Source organism: Vulpes vulpes, chromosome 4 (assembly GCF_048418805.1).
Source record: "Vulpes vulpes isolate BD-2025 chromosome 4, VulVul3, whole genome shotgun sequence".
NCBI classification, from domain to species: domain Eukaryota; kingdom Metazoa; phylum Chordata; class Mammalia; order Carnivora; family Canidae; genus Vulpes; species Vulpes vulpes.
In genome coordinates, this window is record NC_132783.1 from 98205951 (window position 1) to 98231476 (window position 25526).

General features: G+C 40.3%; 1 protein-coding gene across 2 annotated transcripts in view; it reads right to left on the reverse strand.

The window, feature by feature from the left end:
• ATP6V0E1 (ATPase H+ transporting V0 subunit e1) overlaps positions 1-17916 on the reverse strand; it is a 32567-nt gene extending 14651 nt beyond the window's left edge. The window contains exons 1-2 of one of the 2 annotated variants that reach the window (XM_026007044.2): positions 17711-17916; positions 12395-12442 (exon numbers count right to left, since the gene is read on the reverse strand). In XM_026007044.2, the coding sequence (XP_025862829.1) occupies positions 12395-12442; positions 17711-17814 (152 nt within the window). In that variant the 5' untranslated portion in view covers positions 17815-17916. The remainder of the gene's footprint in view (positions 1-12394; positions 12443-17710) is intronic. The other variant, XM_072756580.1, reaches the window with a different exon arrangement.
• Between the last annotated feature and the right edge of the window lie 7610 nt (positions 17917-25526).

A 25526-nucleotide genomic window follows, 5' to 3' on the forward strand; every position in this document is an offset into this window, starting at 1 on the left:
CCCCAGGGAATGGGAAACAGTAGACAAAGCCCAAGGCCCACTTAAGGTAGAGCATCTAATATAAATTTCATGCTCCATCTCCCGAAAGCTGAGGTGCCAAAGGGCTATGACTCAAGAAAGGATAAATCAGAACTCCTGAAAGAAGAATGATATGAAAATCTAGTTGATTTTCCTATCAACTTATATTTGAGATAGTTTCTCAAAATATAAACATCAAGAAGGAAGGAGAAAAACACTGCCACTGAAAATTAGCCTATATGAAAGTTGATAAGCATACTACATGGTTTTTTTTAAAAAAAAATTTTTTTTTTATTATTATTTATTTATGATAGTCATACAGAGAGAGAGAGAGAGGCAGAGACACAGGCAGAGGGAGAAGCAGGCTCCACGCACCGGGAGCCCGACGTGGGATTCGATCCCGGGTCTCCAGGATCGCGCCCTGGGCCAAAGGCAGGCGCCAAACCGCTGCGCCACCCAGGGATCCCACTACATGGTTTTAAAAAAACCACACAACAAAAAATTTTACTTAATTTGACTCCACACTGGTGATGACCCCTGGCACTTGGCAGAAGCAATGTAAATCTTTTCCAGAAAAGCCCACTTTCATAGTAGGCCTCAAAAAAGTCACACACATGAAATTATAGAGAAAATGAATAGATGACAATCATGCATTATTAAATGCATATGGCACCATTGAGTAAGGGGACCAAGGAGAGCAAAGAGTTGATACAGAACTGCAAGGACTTCAGATACTGGAATGACCAGATATGGACTAGAAATAAACTATCTACTATGTTTCAAGAAATAAATTTGAAATACGTACAGGGAATAATGGGAAAGGGATGGAGGGAAGGAAATCAAAACTGTAAAAGCAGCAAAAAGAAGACCTACAGAAATGAAAACTATAAACCTGAAAATAAAGTCAAGTGGTTAAGTTCTGCTCTGGTAAAGCAGAGTGGCTTATATCATACTCATTCTATAGACAGTAATTATAAACTGAACAAAATGTGAAAAATAACTATTTGATAGTACTAGAGAATGTTCAGAAATGGTAGAAACTGGAGAGGATTCAATCCTTAAAGAAAGAAGTCACACCAGGATGCCTGGGTGGCTCAATTTGTTAAGCTTCTGACTCTTGATTTCAACTCAGGTCATGATCTCAGGGTCCTGGGATGAAGTCCTGTGTTGGGCTCTGCACTGGGTATGGAGTCTGCTTGAGATTTTTTCCCCCTCCCCTGCACACCACTTGTGCACGCATACATGCTCTATCTCTGGAAGAAAGAAAAGGAAAGAAGCCACCACAATACCTTTATACAACATTTCTCCTGAAAACACTGTCCAGTCCAGGTGTAGGGCAAGATAATTGAAACTCCAGCAAAAAGCTGCAGCCTTATTGGCTTGGGTATCAAAAGATGAAGTTTAGAGCTGCCAGAGCAGCTGGAAATTAAAAAGGGAGATCTAAAAAGGGAGGTGCCACAAAGGGGAGCCCCAAAGTCTGTGTATAAATTTCCCTTCACCTTGGCTGATCCCTAAACAGTGCATGCTCCAGGAAAATGCCAAGGACTGTGGAAAACACCAGGAAGTCTGAAAGGATGGAGGGGAAATTTCAGCTGCTGCCTACTACCAGAAGAAAGAGTATTCAGAGTCTGAAGTTAGAAGGACTTGCTAAACACCTCATATTTTCCATTGAAATACCAGAACCAGAAGGGGAACACTTTAATGGAGAATTCATTCTAATCTAAACACAAAACTGACATAGATCTGCCCCAACAAAGTATAAAACCAACCCTCCCCAAGTTTAAGGTGATCAATTAATAATTTAACTGTTACAACAAAATTTGGCCCTTTCTCAGAGGAACAAAGTAGAATCCAGAGTCTGTCATCTAGAATATCCAGTATTTAGTAAAAAACAGTCACCCCCCAAAAAACTAAGAAACATAATCAACGGTCAAGAACAAAGAAATCAACAGAATTCCAAACCATCCAAAATAATACAGATGTTGTCATTAAAAGATAATGACTTTATAGCAGCTATTATAAATATATTTAAAGCCTAAAAGAAAAACTGGCTGTAAAGAATGAACAGATCAGGAATGTCAAAACATAAATTAAAACTACAAGAAAGAACCAAATGGTAATTCTAGAACTAAAAGTATAATATATGAACTAAAACTCTTTGGATGGGCTTACCAGCAGTTTGGAGATAGCAGAAGAAACAGTCAATGAACCTAAAGACAGACCAACAGAAACAATCCAATCTGAAGAAATAAGAGAAAAATTTTGAGGAAAAAAAATCAGTCAAACATAGGTGCAGCTGGAGTCTCAGGAGAAAAAGAATACAGCAGGAAAAAAAAAAAAAAAACCAGAAAACACATAGGTTGAAATTTTCTCTAATTTGATAGAAAGTATTAACTTACAGATTCAAATAGCTCAGCAAACTCCAATCAGAATAAACTCAAAGAAAACTACACCTACACACATAGTCAAACTGCTGAAAACCAAAGATAAGGAGAAAACATCCAGAGGAAAAAGAATGCCTGAGGAGGAACAATTATTCAAATTACAGCTGAGTTCTCAGCAGAAACACTGGAGGCCAGAAGACAATGGAAGTCTGTAAAGTCAGCTAAAAGAAAAAGAAATCCTGTCAACTCAGAATTCTATATCCAGAAAAACTATCCTTCAAAAAATGAGCACGAAATAAAGACATTTTCAGGTAAAGGAAAGATTAGTGAATTTGTTATCAGCATACCTGTCCCACAAGAAATACTACAGGAAGTTCTTCAGACTAAAGGGGTACCAGATAGAAACTCAGACTAAGGGGATTTCAGAAACTCAAATCTTCAAAAATAAGGAATTCTAGAAAGGGTAAATACGTAGGGCAGCCCTGGTGGCTCAACGGTTTAGTGTGGCCTTCAGTCCAGGGCATGATCCTGGAGACCCAGGATCGAGTGCCACATCGGGCTCCCTACATGGAGCCTGCTTCTCCCTCTGCCTGTGTCTCTGCCCCTTTCTCTCTCTCTCTCTCTGTGTCTCTCATGAATAAATAAATAAAATCTTTTTTAAAAAAAGGGTAAATATGTGGGCAAATATAAAAAACTTTTTCTCTTAATTTCTTTATAAAACATAGGATCCTCTAAAGTAAAAATTGTAACTCTGTGGTGTCTTGCAACATACATAGATGTAAAATATAACTGTAGCACAAATGATGCAGAGTAAATGGAATTCTATTGTTGCAGACTTGTATTTTATTTGAAGTGGTTCAGTATTAACTAGTTACTCTATGAAAAGTTAACAATGCATATTGTAATTTCTAGAGCAACACTAAAAAGAAAAATATTGAAAGTAGAGCAAAAATGCCCTTAGCAAAATTAAAACAGATTAAAAATATTCCATTAACATAAAGCATAAAGAGAGCACAGGACGTAATGAGCCCTGAATGTTATGTAACACTGATGAATCACTGAACTCTACCTCTGAAGAATAATACACTATATTTTAATTAATTGAATTCATTTTTTAAAGATTTTATTTATTTATTTATTCATGAGAGATACATGGAGAGAGGCAGAGACATAAGCAGAAGGAGAAGCAGGCTCCTTCAGGGAGCCCAATGCAGGACTCAATCCCAGGACCCTGGGGTCACAACCCAAGCCAAACGCAGACGCTCAACCACTGAGCCACCCAGGCATCCCTGTTAAATAATTGAATTTAAGTTAAAAAAATAAAGCATAAAAGAACAGAGGAACAACAACAACAACAGCAACAACAACAAAAACAGATGAGAGAAATAGAAAGCAATTAACAAAATAGTGGACCAAAACCTAGCTATGTCAATACTTAAATTAATTTTATATGATATATGAAATATCCAAGTAAAAGGCAAAAGCAGGGACGCCTGGGTGGCTCAGTGGTTGAGTGTCTGCCTTTGGTGTGATCCTGGGTCCAGGGATCAAGTCCCACATCAGGCTCCATGTGAGGAGCCTGCTTCTCCCTCTATGTCTCTGCCTCTCTCATGAATAAATAAGATCTTAAAAAAAAAAAAAAAGGCAAAAGCAGAATGGACAAAAAAAGTAAAATTGAACTATATGCTGTCTGCAAAAAGGCACTTTCTAAATATAAAGGCAGATATAACAAACATAAGAAAGGTGGTATGATTCTAAATATCAGACAAAGTAAAAATCAAATCAAGGAGTATTACCAAGGATGAACAGGGATACTTTATAATGATAAAATGTCAATTCATTGGGAAGATACAACAATCATCAATGTGTACGCTCCTAGTAACAGAGCTTCAAAACTTATAAAACAAAAATGAAAAGACGTAAAAAGTAGAAAAATCCACAATAGCTGATGACTTTAACACCTTCTTTCAGTAATTACTAAAAGTGACCAAAAAACTCAATAAAGATATAAAAGATTTGAACTAGGGACACCTGGGCTCAGCGATTAAGCATTTGCCTTTGGCTCAGAGTATGATCCTGGTCTAAGGATCAAGTCCCATATCGGGCTCCCAGTGAGGAGAAGCCTGCTTCTCCCTCTGGCTCTCTCTGTGTGTCTCTCATGAATAAATAAAATCTTAAACAACAACAAAAAAGATTTGAACTATCCTGACCTGACATTTATAAAACACACCATACTCAACAATTGCAAAATATATACAATCTTTTGAAGTGTACATGAAACGATCATCATGATAAACCATTATGCTGGGCCATAAGACAGGCCCCAATTGCAAAACACTGAAATCTTACAGAGTATATCTTCTGATAAGATATCTAGAAAAGCACCAAATATTTAAAAATGAAAAATACAGTGTCATCAAAATTTGTAGGCTGTGGCTAAAGCAATGCTTAGAGTGAATTTTACTGCATTAACTGCTTACATTTAAAAGAGAACAAAGTTTTAAAATCATTTAAGTCTCCACTTTAAGTTAAGAAAGAGCAAATGAAACCCAAATTCAGGAGAAGGAAACAAATTTAAAAAAAATCTAAATGAATGGAAATATATACTATGTTCAGGATCAGAAGACTCAGTATTGTTAAAATGTCAGTTCTCTCCAAATTGATATAGATTCGTTACAATGCCAACTAAAATCAACAGGCTTTTTGGGGGTAGAAACTGACAAGATGATTCTAAAATGTATATGGCTATTTTAAATAGCCAAATAATCTTAAAGGACAAACATGGAGGACTTCAACTTCTTGACTTCAATATATAACTAAATATTTGAGAGAGTATGGTATTGTGATAAGACTAGATAAAGAGATTAATAAACAGAAGAGATTATCCAGAAACCGACTCATACATATACAGTCAAATCATTTTGAACAAAGATGCCAAAGCAATTTAATGGGGAAAAGAAAATCTTTCCAACCAGTGACGCAGCAAGAAATGAATATCCATAGCATGAAAACAAATCAACAACAATAAAAAAACAAAGCTTGAACCCACCATTCTAGTGCATGTGATCTTTGGAAGCAGTCATGTCTAACTGCTAAAACATCTCTAAGTGCCTTCAGGTCCAAATCCTCACCCAACAGCAGAAACCGTAAGAACTTAGTTCAACAGATGTCATCTTTGTTTACCTCATCCCCCGCCCCCCAAAACCTCCCAGGACCATCTATTTATGACCCAATTCCATCCCCAGACTGCTCTGCTCATTTCACTACTTGACCCAACTTCTACTCTTCCCTTTCTTCACCCTCTCACGGTGTTCTCTGTAACTTGCTCAGTGATTCCCCCACTCACTTACATACTTCCTTCTATTCACGCACTTCCTATTGCCTTCAGCTTCCCTCTGAGACTCTCTCAAGCAGAAGTTACTCTTATTCCAGATAACCCAGGCTTTGGCAATGGGGTTAACTTCTTTGCTCCCCTGTGCTACCTCTAGACAATTCTCTCTCACTCTTGTGAAAACCTGACTTCTCCTTGGGGTGCATGATGGCAGATTTTACCACCTTCTTATCCCTTCATACACCTTGTGGGAGTTGCCTTCATTTTTTTTTTTAAGATTTATTTATTTGAGGGGGGAGGGGCAGAGGGAGAGAATCTCAAGCAGACTCCCTGCTGAAAGTGAAGCCTGATCCTGAGGATCATGACCTGAGTTGAAACCAAGAGTTAGGGGCAGCAGCCTGGGTGACTCAGCGGTTTAGTGCTGCCTTCAGCCCAGGGTGTGATCCTGGACACCCAGGATCAAGTCCCACATCGGGCTCCCTGCATGGAGCCTGCTTCTCCCTCTGCCTGTGTCTCTGCCTCTCTCTCTATGTGTGTGTGGGTCTCACATAAATAAATACAATCTTAAAAAAAAAAAAAAGAACCCAAGAGTTAGCTGCTCAACTGACTGAACCACCCAAGTGCCCCCATCATATGGGAGTTCTAAGCTGAAAGGATTAAAAGCAGAAGGACTTTTATTCCAGGAACAAATGTAATTTGAGTTACCCACTGTTTTCCATTATTGACACCACCACTTCCTTTTATTAGCAGACATCACCAAATAAGATAGGAGACACAAAAAAACCCCCACCAATCTGTGGAGAGACAGAGACAGACACTCCATCTATAAAAATACATTTTCTGAAGGAGCTTCAAAGCTAGAGGTGAAGACAGACACTAACAGCTAGCTAAGAGAAGGCCAAATAAAACACAGGCTTCCAGGCACCTGAGTGGTTCAGTCCGTTTAACATCTGCCTTCAGCTCAGGTCAGGATCTCCGGGCCCTGGGATCGAGTCTCGTATCAGGCTCCTTGCTCAGCAAGGAGTCTGCTTCTCCCTCTACTTCCCCCACCTCCCACTTGTGCTCTCTCAAATAAATAAAATCTTTAAAAAAACAAAACATATGCTTCCTCTGACCAAAGATGGAACAATCTGAACATCAACAAGGACAGGGGATCTCTGGGTGGCTCAGCGGTGTAGCACCTGCCTTTTGCCTGGGGCATGATCCCAGAGTTCCGAAATCGAGTCCCGCATTGGGCTCCCTGCATGGAGCCTGCTTCTCCCTCTGCCTGTGTCTCTGCCCTTCTCTCTCTCTCTCTGTCTCTCATGATAAATAAATAAATAAAATCTTTTAAAAATAAATAAACAAGGACATGAATTATACTGGATTGAAATACATAAAATATGTCTAAATGTATCAGATCATAATGATATCAACACAAAACAAAAAATCACTGTTTACCCTTAGAAGGTGCTAGGAAACCCAATTCATTATTTTGAAAACTGGTAAGAAAAGAGAAAACCACACATAGAACCTAGCTTCCCTTTATGAACAATTTTCAGTTATCGGAAACTGTTGACAAAATAAATATTTATGTATTCTAGCTAATATATTACAAATACAGAACATTGTCAATTATGCCACAACATAATTGAGACATTATGTACCCCTAATGAAGCATCAATACCATTTATGAAACAGACTTACCAAAAAAATTCAACCTGAATGTGATCTAACCCCTAAATGATGACCAACTTAGAAGAAATATAGAACAAAGAAGAATGTGTTAATCCCATGGGTATGCAATTAACAAGTACCTCTCTCTGAAGAACTATAGGACAAACAACCAGTTTTTTTCTATTAAAATGTGCAAGAAGAAAAAAAGAAAAATGGAAATGAAACTCATAAAGAGGGACTAGAGAGGCACAACCACCAGCTGCAATGTGTGGTCTTGATAAGCATCTTCATTCTAACTATAAAATAAACAATGAAGGAGCCTCGGTGTATCGAAAGATGAATGGATAAAGGTGATGTGGTTTATGTATACAATGGAATATTACTCAGCCATTAGAAACGACAAATACCCACCATTTGCTTCAACGTGGATGGAACTGGTGGGTATTATGCTGAGTGCAGTAAGTCAATCGGAGAAGGACAAACAGTGTATGTTCTCATTCATTTGGGGAATATAAATAATAGTGAAAGGGAATATAAAGGAAGGGAGACAGAACATAAAGACTCCTAACTCTGGGAAACGAACTAAGGGTGGTGGAAGGGGAGGAGGGCGGGGGGTGGGGGGGAATGGGTGACAGGCACTGAGGGGGACACTTGACGGGATGAGCACTGGGTGTTTTTCTGTATGTTGGTAAATTGAACACCAATAAAAATTAATTTAAAAAAATAAATAAAATAAAATAAACAATGAGGCAACTACAGGAATTTAAATATATTTGATGAAATAAAGGAATTAACTTTCTCTCTGTGTGATAACAGTATTGTAGTTAGACATTGAGAAAGAATGATCATCTTTTAGATATATGCACTGAAATACTTAGAGATAAATTCAAAATAATCTGGGGTAGAGTTGGAGTGTGTGGAGATGAAACAGGATTGGCCATGAGTTGGTTAATTCTTGAAGGTGAGTGAAAGGTAGGTGGACAAATGAAGATGCGTTGTACTATGCCCTCAATTTTATAAATAGCATATAGCAGCTTTTAAAAAGTTAAAAAACAGGGATCCCTGGGTGGTGCAGCGGTTTGGCGCCTGCCTTTGGCCTGGGGCGCGATCCTGGAGACTCAGGATCGAATCCCACGTTGGGCTCCCGGTGCATGGAGCCTGCTTCTCCCCCTGCCTGTGTCTCTGCTTCTTTCTCTCTCTGTGTGACTATCATAAATAAATAAAAATTTAAAAAAATTATTAAAAAAAAAAAGTTAAAAAACAGAAAGTTAAAAAAAAAAAAAAAAACAGAAAATATGCTATAGTAAAGGCCATCCTGAAACTGACCAGCTTGTGGCTACTTGGCTGGAAACCAAACTGGAAAACCTTGGGAGGTGATCACATCATGTACCCAAACTGGCTCTAGAGCCAGGACCAAAGGCTGGGCTTAGCTGTGGATCTCTGCACACCCTTCTTGGACAAGTGGGGCAAAGTTCCTGTAAGCTGTGTAGGTCCTTATACGCAGTATTAGGAGGCTGGAGGGGTGGGTGATGGGTACTTGTTTAGGGTCACAGAATAGGGGCCCATGGGAACAAGTAGATAAGGGAACCACTTTGGGAAGTGACTGAGGCTTCTCTGGCTGTGTTTACGGTCTCCCTTCACTAAAGAGGGCAGGGGAATATGTCCATCTTATTTGTTCACTGCTATTTATCCAGTGTTTGGCACAAAGTAGGCTCTAAATAAATATGTTGAGGGCAGCCCCGGGTGGCTCAGCGGTTTAGCACCTGCCTTCAGCCCAGGGCCTGATCCTTGAGACCCGGGATCGAGTCCCTGCATGGAGCCTGCTTCTCCCTCTGCCTGTGTCTCTGCCTCTCTCTCTCTCTCTGTCTCTCTCATGAATGAATAAATAAAATCTTTAATTAAATAAGTAAGTTGAGTGAATGAACTCTAATAAGAGTCAATAAAATACATGCTACAATAGCCTTGTAAGCAAACTGTGCTTGTAAGCAACTCACACTACTCTCAATTAAAATATTTTAACAGATCAACGACAGTACTACTTTACATTTTTTTGTTGTCTGTTACAAGTTCTCACACACAGCACCTCAATTAAAACCTCACAAAACCATACTACCATGTAATCAGGCCACATACTATTTAGAAGAACAAAGGACTCCTGACTTTTGGTCAATATTTCCTTTTCTGTATCACTCTGCTAATAATATTTACAATTAATCAACTGCTAAAGATAAAGCATGTTTTCCAAGAAGCAATTGTATCTTCACAATACTACACTAAATTTCTAATTTAGCCTGAAAATATAAGTTTTGTAACTCTGGGTAAGCTACATTATAATTCAACATTAAAAACTAACCTAAGACCAAGAGAACAGTAAAGCTAACAGGACTCTATGCTTAAGGAACAAAAGTGACCTTGTGCTTCAAAGAGGGAACCAGATGTATAACATTCAGACATTCCTCTGCTGAACTATTAACACAAACTGGTTGTACTGGCAGAGATCCTGATTTTTCAGTGTTCAAACAAGTTACACCCCATGAATCTAACCTTAAACCAGAACAAACTGGAAAGAGAAAAAAACTGTTATAAACCAAAGGCAATTTAAAAGTCCATGAACGTATTTCAAAATGTGACTTTGCTTAGGAAATCCAGTTTGGGTGTGATTTATTTCAAGAGGCATTTTCAAAAAAATATACTTACTAATGCTAAACAGTGAAGTTTTTTTTGAACTTCAAAGTTGTCTTTGAATTTCAAATTTATTACAGAATCCCACCCCTTTGTGGAATAAAGTATTTGGAATTTGAATTCAATTCATTCACCCACATTCCAGCAGATATTTCACAAAATAGGATATATGATCAGGTTTCAAAGAAACAAAAGAAAAAAAAAGAACTTCATAAAGTCTATACTACACAGATCATCTCCCTATATGATGACTTCCAGAAACACTTAATGTTGGAACACTGTGTGTTACCTTTATTAATACACTGATGACAGTATTGATCCACTGTCAACAGAGAAGTCACCGGCACATCTGCGACAAAGGAAAAAATCTAGACAGTGAGAGGTAAAGACTCACAGATGCTTCTCAACTAGAATCACTAAGACTCAAAGAGACAGAGTTTCCCATCATGTCCAGTTATTCATTTTATACCTGATTGGAAAGGTTTCTTGTTTGTTTTCAAGAAAATATTATGAAAATCAAGCAAATTTCAAAGACAGTGAGAGACCAGAAAGTCAAAAAACATTTCTGCCCCATCTTAATCTCAAGTCATTCTTTGGTGAAGTAATTTTCTCATTTTTAAGACCCTACCACCAACCTTGCTGCTCAGGCAGCAGAGATCTTCAAAGCAATAAAAACAAAGGCCTTTTCAATCACAAGATCACTCCTTGGCTCTTGGACTGAAAAAGAGCTCCCTTGGGATTTCTATAGGAGATTCAGTGGAATAGACTGAAGCTCAATTACTCTTACTAAAATGAGAAATTTTTGAGGATGTATGTACTTCTTCTTTACTCTTTAAGGCCAAACACAGCTAGTATTAAGAATTCTCTCCATATGCTATGTCAGACTTCCATTCTGGAAGCCGAGCTCTATCACCTGAAAAAGTTACCTTTCTAAGTAGAAAAAAACAGTAAACAAGCCAATTGTAGAACATCTAAGCCCTTGGGTTGAGGCAGTCAAACAACACCATCATCACTTAGCACTACACTGTATTCTGATTCAGTTTTAAACGCTTCAAATTGCACACAAACAAGTGACTGAAGGATTGGCCACCTATCCAAAATTCATGGTAATAACTTTTTGTCAGGGGCAGATTTTGATCTATGCCAACAACTAGAACTGGCTCATCCCCACAAACCTCTTAGAAAAATCTTAGCCAGCACCTGGCTGGCTCAGTGGTTGAGCATCTGCCTTCAGCTCAGGTCATGATCCCAGGGTCCTGGGATCGAGTTCTACATCAGGCTCCCCAGAGGGAGCCTGCTTCTCCCTCTGCCTCTGTCTCTCCGTGTCTCTCATGAATACATAAATAAAATCTTAAAAAAAAAAAAAAAACAAAGGTCTCGGGAAGCTACACAGCTCTCTTTAAGAAAGGAGAACCACTGGTTCTAAACTCTAAAAAGAAATCCATAAAAGGATGAATTTTATAGTATGCAAAATAGATCTCAATTTGAAAGAAAGAAAGAAAGAAAAAAAGAAAGAAAGAAAGAAAGAAAGAAAGAAAGAAAGAAAGAAAGAGGCCTTTGTATAGTTTGAAGTGGCTATCTTTTCCACAAACCGATTGACACTCAGTTTTTTTTTCTGGGGCTTGACTTGTTCCATTCTTCGGGGAAGGGAAGAATGCAGACAAGAACTGGAAACCTTTACAATAGCTCAACTACAGTTCTGTCATTTCTGATACTCATGAGGATTAAGAACGGTATTCCAAAAATACATGTTGAAGAGTTAATTTACATATCTTAAAAGTTTTCAACCAACAGTTTGCAAACTATATAACCTATTCTAATGTGTTAATTATCATACGTTGATATGGCATATGACTGTTAGAGAAACTGCCTTTTTGATTACAATTCTAGCTCAACTTCTGTTCATCAGATAAAGTCATAATAAAGAATAGCTTTATTAGCTTTACAGTGATATTTAAATGAAATGAGTACACCTAAATTCTTCCCAATAGTAAAATATAAAGTAGTACAAGGGCAATTTCCAGCTAATTATATAAGATTTAAATCTGTGCCAGATAACTTACACTTATATTGCCAGAAGAAGAGAGCATCTGTACAGCTTTTATGTAAATGTATTGAACACCAAAAAAGTGTGCTCTTTCCCATCTTAGGATACTATTTCTAGATGTTACATAAGGAATAAGCTCAAATGACACAAAACTGTAAAGTTTCACGATAATCATGTTCCACGAATTTATTCTTCAATTACGCACATTATAAATACCAAGAGTAATTTCCTATTACCTTGGGGGAAAAAAAAAACAACTACTTTTGACATACTTACAAGAGATAGCAGCAAACTGAACAGGTTACCAACATGGTGATGATAACTCTAAAAACAAACAAACAAACAAACAAACATCATTAGAAAACCAGCAAACTAAGCAGACATTGTCAGATGGCTTATGCCTCCTTCCCAAATTATCAAACTGGCAAGGTCTGTGCACCAAGAAAAGGGAACTGAATCTGCTCAAACACCAACAGACTGCACTCAGAAGTTTAAGTAATTAATATTTGTATTTAAAGGGATATGTAAAAAAAGGAGGGGGAGGGGATATGTATTGAGGCCACAGCTTAGATAACTAGTCCAAACCCCCTACAAGTGAACACAAAAGGCCACACTGATAATTAGTTTTGACACCTAAGAAAACTACCAAGTTGGTAGTTTTCTCTGCAATGGAATGACACTGTACTTGTAAAAATTTAACTTTCTAGGAGCACCTGGCTGACTCAGTTGGTAAAGCATGCGACTCTTGATCTTGGGATCGTGAGTTCAAGTCCCACATTGGGGACAGAGATCACTAAAAATAAGCTTTAAAAAAAAGTCAGAACTGCATAGACTTACAATGAAAACGAGATGATTCCTTCAAAAAAATATATGTATATATATAAGTTTCCAATGTTGACCTCTCCCCATCTCTATTCCTGTCTGAAAAAAGTTAAATGTGGATCTCTGAGCAGCTGAATCTCAATATTTAAAAAATTGAATTCATGGTATCCTCTCCCCATTTCTCTTTCCAAGGACTCCTCTTCCCAATTTCCTATTCCCCAGAGGAAGCTGTCATTTTTCATCTATCTGACCCACTCCTCAAATCTCTCATCATTATGTTCACACCTCCTCTGTACCTTTAGTCATCAAATGCTAGCAGATTCAAAACGTTCTTCCTTCCTTTTCATCCTATCACAATCACCTCAGAGTCATCTTTCTAAAATAAACTTTCATCACATCATACTCTGAAGTTGAACACCTTTCAATGCTCTCCATCCTCCATAGAAATAATTTCCAAAGAGGGGGTCTCCACATCCTACAGAGGAAGCAAGACTATCTCCTAGAATGCAAGTAGCAAATATCAGAATTCCTGTCTTTATTTTCAATTCATCCTTTATAAGTTATGTGTGTGCTCATGTACTTTCTGTGGTTAATACTGACACATCCGTTCACTCAGTAGATTTTCAATGAGTGTCCAGTATGTACCAGACTCTGGGGAAAGAGTAAACAAAACGGATGAAAACCCCTGCCCTGGTGAAGTTCACAGGATCATAGGGGAAGACAAACGAGAACAAACAAGATGAACATTAAACAAAAACTATTTACTTATGTATCATTAGTCTGGCAGGTAGTCAGTAAGTGCTAATGGAGAGGGGAAAAAAGCAAGAAAGGAGGATAAGGGTATACAGGGGTTGGAGACTATGCTTGCAATTTTAAAGAGGGTAGTCAATTGGGGCACCTGGGTGGCTCAGTCTGTTTATATGACTGCCTTGGGCTCAGGTCATCTTGGGACCCTGGGATGGAGCCCTAAGTCAGGCCCTCTGCTCTGAGGCAAGTCTGCTTCTCCCTCTGCCTCTCCCTCTGTGATCTCTCCCACTCTCACTTTGACAAAAAACAAAACAAACCAAAACAACCTTCAAAGATAGCAGTCAGGAAAGGACTTGCTGAGGACATGGCAAATGAGTCCAGACCTCTGGACAGGGGAAAGAGCAAATGCAAAGGCTCTATGGTACCAGCAGTTAAGAGAGGACAGAGGCCAATGTGGCTGAGCAGAGCGAGAGGAGCCTAGTAGGAAGTGAGGTCGGGGAAGGGGAGAATACAGACAAGAATTGGAAACACCTTTAAAACAGTTCAATTGTAGTTCTGCCATTTCTGACGCTCATGAGGATGAAGTGCAATCTCTGAAAGGAAAAGAGAAGTTATTTGGAGGGATCTGAGCACAGGACTGACAAAATCTGATTCAGATTCTAAGAGGACCTCTGTAGAGGAGAAACAAACTAGGGGAGGAGAGGCAGAGGGAGAAGCTGTGAAACCAGTTTGGGGGCGGAGTTGGGGGTGGGGACTGCAATACTTCATGGCCCAGGCTGGTAGTATCGTAGGTAGTGAGAACTGGACAGACTCTGGATATATTCTGAAGCAACATTCTTCAAAATATCTAATTATACATTATGCTTATAATACACAAATAAGTATGCACGTGAGTTTGTGCTACAAAACTTTGACAGCTGCATAATAAAAAATGTTTGAAGAGCTACACAATCAAGTCCAGCTCCTTCCCGGTCATCAGTTCCCTCCGCTCATCCTCACCACTGTCCACTTTCAAACAGCAAACTTCCACTCCCGAAAGCAGTTGGCCTCACTGTCCCCCAAAACACATCAGGTTTACTCTTCTCCATTCTGAACTTTTGCACATTTTCCTCCATTCCTCTGCCTCGACCTGGAATCCTGTCTTCTGTCTCCCCTGAGGACCCTGAGGACCACCTCAGACAGCTGAAACTGCTGAGGCTATTTTTTTGTTACCTGCTTCCCAGTTTCATATCAAAAGCCCCCTCATTAAAATATCACCACCAGTCAGGCTGGCTAAGTTGGAAGAGCTTGATCTCTGGGATCATGAGTTTGAGCCCCACACTAGGAATAGAGATTACCTAAATAAATAAATAAACTTAAACCAAAATAAAAAATAAAATATCCCCTCCAAATATGCCACTTACTATTTGGAGTGAAGTGTCATGATGAATGCAATTTACTTTCAAACGGTTTAGCAAGATTATATATGTATATATATATACACATGTACACAAACACACATATTCACACATAAAAAAGCAAATATAAATGTGTTAACAATTATTATATCTAAGCGGTGGAATACAGCACTCTTACTATTCTTTCTGCCTTGCTGTATGTTTGAAAATGTTCTGTATGCTTGAAAAAACAGGAGCTGACTCAATTCCCTGTGATCTAGCTCCATCCCATGCCCCACATCTACCCCTAAAGGAGCCACTGTGAAAAAAATCTGAAGCTTTCAGACCATCTGTGGATTCCTAAAGAGAGGGAAATCATGAAAAAAATGAATGGTCAGGAAAGCTGATTCCAAACACAAACTGTTTTTTATCTGGCCCATTTTCAGTTATAAAAAAGAGTAAGAGCAAGGTGTTTTCTTTAGGTTACAGAGAGATTTTTTCTAAACTCTGATGTGTGTGGACCTTGCAGGGTATAGGATTTAACATCAAAATCTCTTCTTCCCTTGCCACACAGTACCTTTACTTTATCTCTCTTTTTTTAAGAGTTTATTTATTTATCCATGAGTAACACAGAGAGAGGCAGAGACATAGGCAGAGGAGGGAGAAGCAGGCTCCCTGTGAGGAGCGCAATGCAGGACTCAATCCCAGGACTCTGGGATCACCACCTTGGCCAAAGGCAGACACTCAACCACGGAGCCACCCAGGTGCCCCTACTTATCTCTTTAATCAAAATGTTTTTAATCCTTTAAATCAGAATTGTTCTGATTAAAAATTCACCTAGTCCTTGAAGCAATTAAGTTCCTTCATGTATTAAAAAACACTTTCAAAGCCTTTCAGGAGATAAAGAGGAACTAGTATTAATTCAGTACTGGTATTTCTTTCCATCTTACAATGAGGAAAGGGAACACTGAAAAGTTAATTGTTCAAGGTCACAGGGATCATCCAGCTAGGAGCAGTGTTTCTCAAAGTGTAATACAGTAATTCCTAGGAGACATTTTGTGTTTTAAGAACTGCTCAATCCTGCCAAGAGCAGGAAATAAAAGGATTAGGGTAGAGGCTGTGAATTAGACCCAGATAATTTATCATTGGCCCGCCAAACCTCAATCATGACACTAGAGTTGGAAACTGAGTAGTCCATGTATTACAGGAGACATTTCATTACCCTGGAAAACAGCAGTGGCATCAAGTCCCAAGGCTAGACATCCTGGGTCCCAAATGAGGGTCTTTAAGAAAGGAGTGGTCAATGTTACAAGCACATCAAAAATGCTTTCCTGAGTATTTAGACTGGAAAAGCAGACAGTAGGGTAATGAAATAGTTGAAGATAGAAACAACAAAGTGTTTTGTTGGTCTCTAACTCCAGTAGGAGAAAGATGTCTAAGAAATTCAATTTGGTTAATACAAATTGATTTAATAACCCTAGAATTGTAACACTCTGCATCATCTGTTATAGTCTAGAGAGATGACCCTCTATAACTGATGTTATTGGGAGGAGAGGAGGGGAAATCGAATGCTACCAAATGATAGAAATTCATCTACCGTTTTTCCTTTTTAAACAAGGTGTGATTTACTTTCAAGCTAGATAGAAGTACCAAGTCTAATACAAGTGTATTTCAGACAGCAAAAGGAGTTTAGGTCACAAAATATTAAGGAAGTGATAGCATTTTATTTCCCCTAATAAAAGCAATAGAATTATCCACTCAATGGGTATTTATTGAATGAATGCCTACTATGCATGCTGCATAGGCCACCAATTTGTTGGTGCTTGGCCAAGCTCCAACTTAGCCTAAGTTTCACTCCACATGATCTCGGGATGAGAAAAAATGACTAAAAGGCAAAAGAGGAACCAGAAGGAGGGTGTTCCAAAGCTCCTTTGAAGACAAAGCTCTATCTCATACTACAATAGAAAAGATTTACTTACAAAATAGATAGAGCTCTATTTAGCCAAGAAGTCTAGGTTTTAGTCAATCATTCTAAGAACTTGGTACACTCGCATACAAGCGCAGAACCACCCTCAAAAGGTATGACGCAGGGGCTTCTAAACAATACCTCCTGCCCTTCGGTAATTAATCTCGCTTTAGATCAGGCCCCAACTACCTGGCGCCCACTAGATGCAAGGCCTGGGCTCCGCGCTGCTGCACAAGCTTGTGTCCCGTGCAACTGCGACATGTGAGGCACAGAGGGCAAGTTGTTTTATTTGATCCCTTCCTTTAAAGTTTAGGCGTCATTTGAGCGGAGGGCAGGGCTAAAGGGGTGAAAGCCATTTAGAAGAGACCACACTTCTCCCTGAGTCGGTATAAACCCGTTTCCCACGCACACTCCCCAGACAGGCCCGTGGTGAGGAAAAAAAATCCCCCTGAAACCCCTTCCCAAGGAGGGTCCGTCGGGAGTCAGCGTCCTCACCCTCGGACCGGGGAACAAAGAGCTGCCGCCGTAAGAAGCCGGGGGTCTGCAGGCGGTCGGGCCTGCCTGCGGGGGCCGGGGACCACCCCGCGAGGCCTCTGACCCGGGCAGGTCGCCCCCTCCCCCGCCCGGCCCGGCCCGTCCTCGCCGCGCGTCCTTCCCAAGGCGGGCCCCTAGCGCACTTACCCCCGGTTGGGACCCTTAGGGATAAACCAGGGCACGCAGAAGCCGACGAAGCCCCAGAACACGCTCATCACGATGAGAGGCACCGTGAGGCCGTTGTACGCCATGGCTGCCGCGGAGGCGCGAGCCCCTGCCCAGCCGCCTCGTTCGGTCCCACCCGGAAGTGTCAACACCGGGCCGCGTGACCAGCGCGCAGACCCGCCTCCACGCCCCACGTGACTCCGCGCCGGACCCCGCCCCCATCCCGGGCACCCGGTTCTCGGACTGCGGTTGCGCGTGCGGTAGCCTGTTTCCTTACCTCGAGTTACCTCCAGCTTTCTTCATTAAGCAGAATGGACTCCGGGATGAAATGGGAAGTTGGACCTACACTCTTAACATCTGTTCCAGCTCCAAACATGATTCCAAACTTTCACCTGGCCGGTATACGGGAAAGTAGAGGGTCATCGTGTCCATCTAAGCAGGAATTCTGCCGTCCTGAAGTTCCAGTGCAAGCGCTGCCTTCTCCAAAACCGGTTTCATTCTGTTGGTGTGTCCCTTGTGGCCGTGTGTCGTAACCAACCCTCTACTGGAGAGCAAACCCCCTGAGGACAGGCACTGTTAACGGATCGTTGCTCCTCGGGATACTTCTACATAGAATGTGTTCAATAAACACATGTACAACTGAACTGAGTAACAAAGGGTGAGGTCAGCCAGAACTAAGAGAAGAAAGTCTCCTTTCTATTTTTTTTCTTAATTTATTTTTAATTGTGGTAAAATATACATAAAATTCACCATCTTCGCCATGAAGTGTAAAGTCAGAGAGTATTAACTATATTCATTTGTTGAGTCCCCGATCTCCGCAACTTTTTCATGTCCATAAAACAACTCCTCCTTGTCCCTTCCCCAAGCTCCGGCAACCCCCGTTCTACCTTCTGTTAAGTTTGACTACTCTAGATACCTGATAGAAGTGGAATCATACAATATTTTTCCTTTTGTGACTGCTTTGATTCACTTAGCATAATACTCTCAAGCTTGATTCATGTTGCAGCCTTTTTAAGGCTGAATAACATTCTACTGTACGTTATATGCCACATTTAGTTTCTTCATTCATCTGGAGATGGACATTTGAGTTGCTTCCACTTTAGCTATTGCAGATTTTTCCCTCTATTTCTTAAATAAAGGCAAATATTTTAAGCTGACGCCATTAACCTTCGCCTGGCCTTCCTGGCAACTTCTTTAAAAACCAGGTGTTGGCGAGCCCAGGGATGTGGCCGTTCAGACACTAGTTTTGTGTAAATCTGTTTCATACTCTGTGAAATGAGAAAAATCCCCACCTTTGCTATCATAGCTGTGGGCTAGTATTGACCAATAGCTCCCTCTATCAGTCAATCTGTCAAAAACATTTTATCACACATTCAAGTAAGAACTGGTGTCCAAGGCCAGGGAACTAAAAGATTCAGCAGAATGAAGAAATATTCTCCCCCTTTAAGGCACTTAAAGTCTACTTCAGGAAAATGTCAGTATGGCTCAAGGATCCCAGGGGAGTCCCTGGGACTCTCCCAGCAGGTCTGTAAAGGCCTCTCTGTTCTAACTACCAATCTGTGTGAAGCTGAATTATCCATAGTCCTATGCTTTACCCAAATATGTTGCAACAGATTGAATGCAGAAGTATTATTTAGGATCCATTTGTCTTCTATATTGAGCCAGACATTAAGGAATTTTGCAGAAATGTAATACTATGTTGTTCTTCCCACTATATTTTTCAATTTGGAAAAAAGTTATTTCCCAATAAACGTTATTTCTGTTAATGTATTACAGGTTGATCATTGTTATTTTAAAATGAATCTAAAATAAATGTTAAATGTTTGTTCGAATTTATAATATGGTAAATTATATTATTGATAGAACCCACATAAAAATTAGATTTTGGGGGATCCCTGGGTGGCTCAGTGGTTTAGCGCCTGCCTTTGGCCCAGGGCGCGATCCTGGAGTCCCAGGATTGAGTTCCGCGTCGGGCTCCTGGCGTGGAGCCTGCTTCTCCCTCCTCCTGTGTCTCTGCCTCTCTCTCTCTCTCTCTCTCTCTATTCTATCATAAATAAATAAATCTTTTTTTAAAAAAGTTAGATTTTGGGTCCACAATAATTTTTAAATGTGTAAACAAGAAAAGTCTGAGATCAACTCCTAGAGGAAAAACCTCCAAGGCAACCCCAAAAGGAAAAAACAAGTAAGAACTGACTGAAATGCTACAGTGTAACCCCACTAATCCCCTTTCCTCAGCTCAGGCCTATAAATGAAAACAGGCATGCAGAGTCCAAGCTGATCTGGAAACCTGGAAGTTAGTGGAGAAGCTGAAAACTCCAGCATGCTTTACAACTCATTTGCTCAGCACGGCTGTATGGAACATGCCCTGCAGGTGACCACCATTCATTTCTTGAGTGACAGCTATATGCCATTGAACCATGTGCTTTGAACTACCTCTCATTCAATATTCACAACACCTATCATGTTAAGATCATTTTACCTATTAGGAGAGGCTCAGATTTGTAACTTGCCCAAAGTCTGTTTTAAGTAACAGAACTGGGATCTAAATGCAGGTCTTCATAACTCGCATTCTTCCCACGAACCCATCCTGCCTATTTCAGACAGTAAGACAACCAAAAAACCCCTAAGTTATGCACAGCTTAACAAGACAGAGACATCTAATTCATAAGGTAAGACCTGTGAAAGCCTATTCTTGAACTTGCTGCTCTCCTGTTAGGGGTAGGCTAGGATGTGGTTGACAAGTTATTTCTGAAGGCCAAAGATTATTTTATTTAATATTTGTGCATGCTTATAACTATGGTGTTCAAGCAGTAAATCAACTTTATATTATAGAGCTGTTTATACTTGGATGACCTGCCTTTCTCATGAAGACTTCTTCATGGATCAGACTTTTAGTAAGCACCCAGTCACATATGCATAGACTATTTCTGGAAAAAATACAAAAGGAACTGGAAACAGTGACTGCTTCTGGGGATAACCGAGTAGCCAAGAATCACAGTGACAAGGAAACTTACTCTTCACTACATAACTTTTATACCTTTTTATGTTGTACCCTATGTAGATATTAATTTAAAAAACTAATTTAACAGAACAATGAACAAAGACACAAGCCACCAGATGGGAAGTGCTCAGAGTCCATAGTATCAGCAGAGTATGGTAGATTCTTGGTTAGTAGAGTTCAGCCTGGTTCTCAGTAGATTCATTTACCTGCCTGCCCAACTCACACTGAGAGCTCTGTAGCTGAATATGTCATGCCTGAGTATAATGAAAGCAGACATTCAGAAGCAGTTATCTGAAGTTTAAGTCTGGAGGCTTCCCAAAATAGCACAGGGGACTCACCCAAGTGAGTGGACATCTGCAAATTCAATGAAAAGGTTAGTAGGAAACTGCTTAATTCAAAGTTATCCCAGGAAACATGCTAACATCCTTGGGCCTGAATGTTGACAGGCAGACATACCCATCTGGCATTCTCCAGTCATTTGCTGCCCAAACAGAATACCACTGCCTTTAAATCACCCTCTTCATTCAAGGATGGCTGGCTCAGTTGGTAGAGCCTGTGACTCTTGATCTTGGGGTTGTGAGTTTGAGCCCCACATTGGGTGTGTGGAGATTACTTAAAAATAAAGTCTTAAAACACACACAACACCAAAAACTCCAAGAACCCATGTTTATTTGAACTCCGAGAAAAACTTTTCCCTCTGTTCTCTTGCAAACTCCCTGCCAATCTCCTCTAAAAGATAATAGCTAAAATTTGCTGAGCTCTGTATTCCACATGCTGTATCTCGAGTATTGTCTGACAACTGTAGGATTTCCATCTTCTAAACGACAAACTGAGGGCCAGAGGTTAAGCAATTTACCTTACCCAAGGTCACACAGCTAGCAACTGATAGAGCTGGGATTAGAACTCACATGTGATACTGAACTGCTCTTGACCATGCACTATGGCTCATATGGCTCAGTTTAAGCAGTCTGGTACCATTTGGTTGCCTGTGAGGGGCTGGTGGTGGGGAATACAGTTCTCAAAGCTCTCATCATTTGTATCGAACAAGCTATTGTAAATGAGCCAAATCTGACTCCCAGGAAACATCATAATTTATTCTTATTGATGAACATAATAATGGCTGGAGTCTAGGGCCCAGACCAGGTATCAGAATATATCATCCTTACTATAAACTTAACATAGTATCAAACCCAACTTTTATGTAACCTTTGGGGTGCTAAGTTATGTGTGGAGAATAAAAACAAAACTCAAATTAGAAAAAACAAACTACAGACCTTACTGTTTATCTACTCACTAGACTACTAATGATAACATGCACCTACTTTATGTGCTGCGTGTATATATACTCTTTTTTTTTTCTTTTCTTAGAGAGAGAGTAGAAGCAAGTGAGGAGCAGGGAGGGGCAGAGGGAGAGGGACATACAGAACTCCAAACAGGCTCCATACCCAGTGTGGAGCCCAACACAGTGCTCCATCTCAAGACCCTGAGATCATGACCGGAGCGGAAATTAAGAGTCAGATCTTAACCAAAAGAGCCACCCAGCTGCCCTTTTTACATATATCATATATACATATTTCCCAAAGTTAACTGGTTGTAAGCATCACAGAAGAGTCACACCAGAAATATGTATGAACTCAACACCTGAAAAGGTATCTCTCCAGACTTACTGCATCAAGGAATCTCCCGTAAGGGGGCGGAGACTAATATTAGTAAGCATCCAAGTGACTCCTAAAGTCAGAAGAGTCTGGTGGACCACTACTTTAATTTCCACATTTGATAAGCATTTTCACAAAGAGAAGCATTTTCAGCTTACCAAGACAGGGAAACAAGCTCATAAAAATGCCCAAAGACCAAAGCAGAATTTGAATCCAGATCCCTGTGGCTTCAGAGCCAAGACAGTATCATTCTGCCTACTTTCACATCAATGCCCCAAAGTCAGAGAATGCATGCTGAATTTTGTAGTTTGTGATTCCATTGATTTCCTTTGTGAAAAATTACCTTCTTCAGTGCAAAATGCATGTAAGAATTGGAAATACAAGTAAACAATAGAGATATCAGCATTTGTACACTCACAGAGTCCTCAGAAAGAGCCTATTTGATCCTGCCATTTTCATTGAGACAGGAAGGCAGTGCAGATACTAACCAAGTGCTTTACTACTGAGAGAATGGAGGCTCAGAGGTAAGTAACTTGCATAAAGGTTTACAACTATCCTACGGCAGAGATGGCAACAATGCTTTTCCCACTTGGCACTACTACTGCAAATATTTAGGTTCTTCTCCCTGTACACAGATGTCCAGTCTCTTGTGAGACTCTGGTACAGGACTGATGGAATGAAAATAAGAACACCAGAGATGGATGGCTAAAGTGGGATGTGGATGGTCTTTGATGCAGTCAGGCCTGGGTTCAAATCCTGACTCTATCTCTTGTGTTCTCTAAGATCTGGACAATTAATCTAAGCTCATTTTTCTTCATCAATCAAGTTGGGAAATAACAGATGCAATCAAAACTTACCAAGAAACTCCAATGTGTAAGGCCACAGGTCACTAGAGAGCCATTAAAGGCATTTTATAATTTTATGCATTATCATTTATAAATTGTAATCAATAATTGATCATCAAAGCAAGGATTTTACTTTTTTCCTTTTTAAAGTAGGCGCCAGTGTGGAACCCAACATGGGGCTTGAACTCACAACCTTAACAATGAGACCTGGGTTGAGATCGAGTCAGATGCTTAACCAACTGAGCCACCCAGGCACCCCAAGGGAGGATTCTGGATGTGGATCTGGAGCTAAATCATGAAGGGTAACTAGAAGTTACATAAGCAGTTAGGGGTCTCCAGAAAAACAAAGAGAAGTCATTTTACATCCCAGCTATTTTCCATGATCTACACCTAACTGGCTTTTCTTGTCCTAGCACACTTCTTGCAGAAGTCCTAAGAGGTATCAGAATTACAAAGAAATACAAAAACCTCAATAGTTAAGGATTTTAGGAAAGAGTTTAAGGATTTTAAGAAAAGACATGGGCAAGTTCAGCTCCGTCATAGTGTCTACCACTGATGAGGAAGAAGAGGAAACTGAGGCTAGAGAAGCTGCTGACTCATATGCACAGAATACCAAGGTGATTGAAAAACAGCTGGAGCGCAAAGGCATGAGCAAAAGGCGGCCGCAAGAGGTAGCTGAACTGGAAGCCAAGAAAGCAAAAATCAAGAGGACCTTGACTGACAACTAGTTCAAGTGAATCAGGACCTTTCTCTCAACCCTGACCAGAGGAAAGCATTTAGATGAGGAGGAAAAAGAACTTTGTCTGGACTCCATGGACTAGTGCCCACCTTTTTGCCCCAGAAGGCTTTACATTGCTTCCCATTGATTCCTCCTACCTTTGGTGAGGTCTTTGAGTCCATCCGACCTGCTTTCTAGAGATGGGTTTTCTAAATCTTTCTGTATATGGGTCTTCTGTACTAAATACAGTAAATTTCTTCAGCTGTGTAGAAACTCTATGAATACATCAGTGCTCGAGTGTCTCTAGTTTCTAAAGTAGCTGTTCTCCTTCCTTCTTCAAAGTTAATAAAATGTTTAAAGATATTTGAAAAAAAAAAAAAGGATTTTAAGGAACAAAGGCAGCCCAGTTAGAATGCAAAAACTAACAGATTTTACTAGGCCATCAAATCAGAGGTAAAACTCCTCCCCCGGGGTTGTTTCAAAAGTAAGCAAGGCCCTGTATTCCTTCCGTGAGAAGGGGAGGATTCCTTCCCTGAGATAAAATCCAAGACCCAATCCAATTTATATTGGCTCTTGGAGCGGGCCCATAACCCCCTCCCCTTGTCCAATAGTTACCTCTGCTTCATTATAGTGTTAAAATCCCCACCCCAGGAGAACAAATCTCATTAATATAACATACAATGCTTCAATAGGCATGTTTGTTTGTGCCCACCTCTACCCACAATGAAGAAACTTCTCTGAATATTCATCGTAATCCTAAGTAAAAGAAGCCTATTCACCCCTACTTGGGGAGTCATGGATTTGGAAGCTAACCCCTATAATCTTACTTGCTGCAATAAGGTTTCCTTTGTACACCACCACCTGGTGTCGTCTCTATCTAAAACTCACTAAGGAGTGAACTTATGTTAGGGTTGATTGCAGTTAGACCTGGAGTCTAAAACTCAAGATGCCGGCGGGGGGGGGGGGGGGGGGGGGGCGGCAAGTTGGATACACGAGTGGAACAAACTGAATAGGGAACAGCCAGCCCTTGAGCACCACACAACTGATGCTATGTAGGACCAGGGCCCCATGCAACCAAATGAAGCAAGATCTAGATTTCTCTGTTAAATCCCTCAACTTTTAAATGTTGGAAATTGACCTATTAAAATTATGAAAACAATAGCAGGACAAATGTAATCTGTGAGCCAAATCTTGCCTACAGGCTGTTATCAGTTTCCTGAGTTAGCTCCAGGTGAAAGGAAGGACATTTCTTTCATTTGGAAATGAATTTGCAAAGTCAGACCTTGGGAAGGGCAACCTGTTCAGGGAGCTGCATGCCATTTGGTTTGGTTGAAGCATGAGAGGAAGCGGGCCATCAAGCTTGAGATACAGTTGTGCAAAACAGCACCAGCCACTCAGTGAGGTCTTAGATGTGCCTGTTCATATCATGACTACCACTGAGCGGGACAAATCCTTGAGTTAGGGACCAGCACCCTGTCTACCCCATCAGCATGAGGGTCCAGGCAGGAACAGAGGTAGTCTACCACTGCTATTCCACTGCTTGATACACTAAACACAGGAAAGAATGGCATCGAGGAAC